Source organism: Rana temporaria, chromosome 2 (genome assembly GCF_905171775.1).
Source record: "Rana temporaria chromosome 2, aRanTem1.1, whole genome shotgun sequence".
In the NCBI taxonomy this organism is placed as follows: Eukaryota; Metazoa; Chordata; class Amphibia; order Anura; family Ranidae; genus Rana; species Rana temporaria.
Genome location: NC_053490.1, coordinates 340400752 through 340406595, shown reverse-complemented (window position 1 = coordinate 340406595; position 5844 = coordinate 340400752). Strand labels below are relative to the sequence as shown.

The 5844-nt window shown below is 36.7% G+C and overlaps 1 protein-coding gene across 3 annotated transcripts in view; it reads left to right on the top strand.

Annotated features, from left to right (window-relative positions):
- The window catches only part of LOC120928428 (C4b-binding protein alpha chain-like), a 262555-nt gene extending 257633 nt beyond the window's left edge, over nucleotides 1-4922 (top strand). For all 3 annotated transcript variants that reach the window (XM_040339532.1, XM_040339534.1, XM_040339533.1), the window contains one exon: nucleotides 4432-4922. In XM_040339532.1, coding sequence (XP_040195466.1) covers nucleotides 4432-4493 — 62 coding nt within the window. In that variant the 3' untranslated portion in view covers nucleotides 4494-4922. The remainder of the gene's footprint in view (nucleotides 1-4431) is intronic.
- Nucleotides 4923-5844: the final 922 nt, after the last annotated feature.

Below are 5844 nucleotides of genomic sequence, written 5' to 3'. Positions count from 1 at the left end.
TATATATATATATATAATAATTGATTCTATTCTGTTCTATTGTTTTTCTATTTTAGTTTCCATGAATTTTAATTTCCAATCTATTCTAGAATTCTAATTTATACTATTCATATTTTGGAAGACTGTCATGTTCTATTTTATTAACTTCTATTCTATTGCTTTATTATTTTATTGTAGTTTTTAGAAAATCTATTTCTATTGTTTTCGAATTTGATTCAATTTCGAATTTCGTTCGTGTTTTTTCGGATTTGTTTAAATTCGTTACTTTTGTAATTCGGATGCATACGAATTCCGAATAATGAAAAATGTGTCCGAATTCGAAACGAAATGCACACGTTTACTCGTGACCAACACCTTCGACACTGGCAAAAAAACTGAGGTGCTCCCAGTATGGGAGGGGTTATATAGGGAGGAAACTTCCTGTCTAATTGATTACACCAGTGTCCAGCACCTGAAGGTGGAATATAACCCACTTAGTAATTACTAGGCTCTGTGTCCCGTGATGTACAATAAAGAAAATAATTTTCTTTGTTTTTGTCCCTTTCTGATAGCGTGATATTTAGACAGCAGGATTTTGCAACATTTACTTTAAAATTACTATAAAGGCCAAATTGTTCCAATTCATAGATATGTTTGGGAAAGCTATTATTGGATTAGATATGTATAAAAGTAGATCATCTGCAAAAATTGTCAATTTGTGCGTGTTATTGCCCACCTCAACCCCCTGAATTGAGGGATTTGACCGGAGGGCAACCGCCAAATGTTCCATGGCCATGATATACAAGTATGGTGACAGCGAGCAACCCTGGCGTGTCCCATTAAAGATTTTAACAGGTGGGGATAATGTTCCATCAACATTAATTTTCGCTGACGGAGCTGTGTAGGGCCATTATTTTCTGTATAAACTCTTCTGGGAGTCCTGTTTGGTCCAATGACAATAAACTTCCAATCTAAACTATCAAAAGCCTTCTCAGCGTCTAAGGCTAACAAACAAAGCGGGCTCTTAGATCTCCGGGCATACTGTATCAAAAGGCTAGTCTTCCAGATATTACCCTGAGCTTCCCTCTTTGGTACAAATCCCAAAACGTGAAGCCAGCACTTTAGCATAATTTTTTAGATCCACATTATTCAGAGCGATGGGCCTATAGCTCGAACACTGGGTAGGATCTTTTTTGAGTTTCCTGGGTCTGGTTAGTAAATGGACAATCTGCTTTAATGTCATTAAACAAATTGCACAAGACTGGGTTAAGGAGCTCTACAAATTGTTTATAGAATATTCCTGAAAATCCATCAGGTCCCAGACTCTTACCTGGTTTCAATGATTTACTAGCCTGCATGACTTCTGCTAGTGTAAATGGGGTCAAAAGGCACTCTAACCTCTCATTCGGCATGCTTGGCAGGCCAGTGCTCTGTATGAAGTCACATAATTGAGCATGACTATATCTATCTGATATTGATAGATTTGAGTCCTTTGTTATATAATGAGGAATAATACTCATGAAAAGTAGACGCGAATTGTTTTGTGGGATTGAACGAGCAAGTGCTTTACTACACTTATTTCCATGTTTGTATGCCATATGTTGCGTGCATTCCTTATGCTTCATAGAGGCCTGATCAAGTAAGTCTCTTATGTTGCAGAGACTGAAAATCGCAACCTCCTAAATGTTGTTTGTTCCAATTCTAATTCATGGATTTCCAACAGGGAGGCCATAGTGGAAGCCCTTTCCTTCTTCAGTATTGTGCCATGTGATAATAATATTCCTCTGAGCACGCATTTTAGAGCCTCCCACTTTATTGGGGCAGCTGTATAATTTTTTTATGGTCATTAATGAAAGCTGAAATTGCTTCCTCTATGGCCTCCACTGTCAGAATATAATTTTAAGAGACTCATTCAATCTCCTAGTCAATTTAGGTTTTATAGTATTGGGGACCTTCACCGCAAAATATAAGGGAAAATTATCTGACCACTTTTGTATACCTATCTCAGACCACGGGTCCCAGTCCAACAGGCGATGAGAGACCAAAAAATAGTCTATCCTACTGTACGTATTATGGGTCGCAGAGTAGCACATATAGTCTTTATCCCGAGGGTGCAGAACACGCCAGGCATCTACTAGTTGAAAAGAATTAAGCGTCTGCTTTAATCTATTTAAGCAAACATGGGAGATATGCAAGTTGCCCATTGAGGTGTCAATGGCAGGATCCAAAGTTCAAGTTTAATTCCTCCCATAACTAGGACTCCTTCCTCGAAATCTGTGTTTCCCCAGAACCGTAGACATCATAGTAGCTTGTCCCCGATTTGGTGCATATATGTTCACCAATGTGAATCAAAAATTTTACATTTAACAAATAAATATCTGCCTTCCGGATCAGAGGCAGCTCAATAAATTACACTGACATTTAAACTCACAAATGATGGAGTGAAAATTGACTGTTCACTTTTTGTCTGTTCAGTCTGAAGTCTCAGTCAGACAAAGGCAAGCCTCCAAGCAAGTTTCGCCTGTGCTGTCTTTAAGTACTCATAGTATGCTGGGGAAACAGGCAATTGTAGCAGTACATAGCCAGCAAATAGTCAAATCTTATAACACGCAGGAAACTCTTTTTTTACGTTTTATGTGGGAAGAAATGGGCAATAGTTACAATATATGGAAAACAAAAGCGCAATTCAGAAAAATGGACAACAAACGGGTACACATTACGATATGCAAACAGCAAACTGCCAGTCATTACAATATGCCATGTTTAGTGCAGTATCCAACCTCATGTTCCAAGCTGAGGTTATTAAAAATACACTGAAATATTCAGTTTTTCTCTAAAACTTTTGAAAAGTTACTGTACAAATTGGTTTCACTCACCCCTAGTATGAAGACATCTAGGGGTGGCATATTTTTGTTTACTGCTCCAGCAGTCCCAAAGCCCAGGGTGATCTTTTTTTCTAATCTACTTGCTTACCACTTTTACCAAAAATGTTTAAATGACTACAAGAATACTTGATGGGCCAGTTGCATGAAGGTGAGAAATTGAAGGTACCCATGTATAGAGTATGAAAAAGAACTAGCTTTTTTTGATATTTCAGTATCACTTTTAAACTTTCGACTGTTTAAAATATCCTTTATGCAATTTCCACAGCACAGTCCTGGTCATTAGAATTCTCTTTTTTTAATTTCTAATTCTAAGAATAACCTCACTTTTCATGCTCCAGTTTTGCTGTAGTTTGTACCAGGCTTTTCTTTAAAATGTAGACATGTGTTTTTATGTTCTGTTGAGAATTAAGTTTTATTCACAAATTCATAGCTTTTTGTTTTACCTTGTGATATACCTGGTTAGTTTTTAACTTGGTGGTGATTAATTTGGCTTCAAACAGTGTTGCCAACCGTCTGTATTTTTACTGACAGCAAGTAAAAAAACAGGCAATTTTCTCCTGCCAGTAAAAGAAAAAGGTTGCCACTAAAAAATATGGCTGTGACGCTTGGATAGGCCCGGAGCCAGCTCTGACAGAGGCGGTGCCTGAGCATGTCCTGTGATGTCAAGGTGCAAGGGAGCCAAGCAGAGCGGCCAGAGCCTCGTGTGTGGGTCGGGAGCAAGGCAGGCAAGGAGCAGAACTGTCAGTGCTGTTTAGACAGGAGTGGACTGGAGGGATCACCTGGTGTGGAGAGTGACTGACTGTCGCTGTGACTCAGGAAGGAACATGTTGTGTCGGTAATCTGTGCTGCTGCACACTGCTGTCATTGTCACTGAGTCAGTTTCATATGTGTGTGTGCCTGACTAATTTCTTACCCTCCTGAGTCCTGTCCCTGAGCTACTTACTTAATATATAGAAAATAAAATAAATATGTTTTTTGCATTATTATGTATCTTAAATCATATTGCCAATTGCATATTGTACTTTTTTCTTAACCTAAATACTGAAATTTGCACTTAAAACTGTAATTTTTTTAACTTTTGGAAATGCCAGTAAAAACTTGGCTGTGCCAGTGGTTTGTCAGTAAATTTTAATCTGATAGGTTGGCGCAACACTGGCTTCAAATCGGGTAGTATTGGACGAGCAAAATACTCTGGTGTGCTAAAAGAAATCTGTCATGAAAGAAATGTGTATGCTGTTGTAACTGATCTACTGAAAAATGCAAGTTGCTCAACATTTTCTGAGTATATAACTTTTAAAAAGAACGTATATAGCTCAAAGCCTAACTGGCTGTGTATGCCTTTTTTGGGACAATGACTAGAAAAATAGCATTTTAAGGAGCAGCTTGTGAATGCCTGCACATGCATTTTTCCTATGACAGGTTTCTTTTTACATTGTATATCATGTCTTGTTTATCTGTTAAATACAGTAGTGATCAAACCATCTTTGTTAAAGTGTGCAGCCCTGGTATTTTTTATTTTTATAAATATACAGTTATGTAATTTACTTTTTCTTTTTTTTTTCTAAAGGAAATGGCATTGTTATCCTCACAATGATCTTTATGGGACATGTATTAAGTCATCACTTCTGAGATGTAAATCGCAAAAGAATATTACTTAAGATGAGATGTCTACTGTTGCACTAAAACCTGCCTGATGTGAAGTGCCTATGAAATGCCTTGATATGCCTTGATATTCTTATGATTAATTGCACTAAGTTTATGTTAAAGTTATCTTCATTGGTAAAGAACTTCCAAAGGGATTGGCTATATTTTAACACAGATTTTTTTATTTTTTGTTATGCTCATTTTGCACTTGGGATTATTACCTCTTTAAGAATTGTGCCTTGCATCATGTTTGTAAACTAAAAAAAACACACTCCTAGACTCACGTTAGATTTATGTTAGATTTACATACGATAAGCGGATTGGGCCTAAAAGTTTTAATTGCAAATAACTGTAAATACTGGTAGGGGTTCTGTAAATAATAAAAAAAATAGAATTATATTGTAGAGGACTAAACTCAGACTCAGTGTGTTACTGTAACAAGCAGTAATGCATAAAACCAAGTACGGTGGGTTGTTATGCCATTAATTTTGGATTGCACCCCGATACACATAGTCAGTCTGCAACAATGCACAGGGGATTTAGTGCATGATACACGGATGTAAAGCATATGTGCATTTTAATGCGCTGCATTGGAAATAATTGTTGCAAGTCTGTTAACTGAAAATTACAAAATAAGCTGCCTTACCGCTTGCACATTAATGCACTTTGAAGCTAAGCCCGCATTTAAAGCATTTGTTTAAAAAAATTATCCTGTTTCACTTTTTTATTTACCCCCTTAACCACTTAAGACCCGGACCATTATGCAGGTTAAGGACCTTTCCCCTTTTTGCGATTCGGCACTGCGTCACTTTAACTGACATATGCACGGTTGTGCGATGTGGCTCCTAAACAAAATTGGCGTCTTTTTTCCCCCCCACAAATAGAGCTTTCTTTTGGTGGTATTTGATCACCTCTGTAGTTTTTATTTTTTGCGCTATAGACAAAAATAGAGCGACAATTTTGAAAAAAATGTAATATTTTTTAACTTTTTGCTATAATCAATATCCCCAAAAAGATATAAAAAAATAATTTTCCTCTGTTTAGGCCGATACGTATTCTTCTACCTATTTTTGAAAAAAAATCGCAATAAGTTTGCGCAAAATGTATAGCGTTTACAAAATAGGGGATAGTTTTAAGGCATTTTTATGAATGTTTTTTTTTTTAACTACTAATGGTGGCGAACAGCGATCTTTTTTTTTTTTTTTTTTTTTTTTTTTTTCGTGACTGCGACATTACGGCGGACACATCGGCCAATTTTGACACATTTTTGTGACCGTTGTCATTTTCACAGCGAAAAGTGCTATAAAAATGCACTGATTACTGTGAAAATTACAAT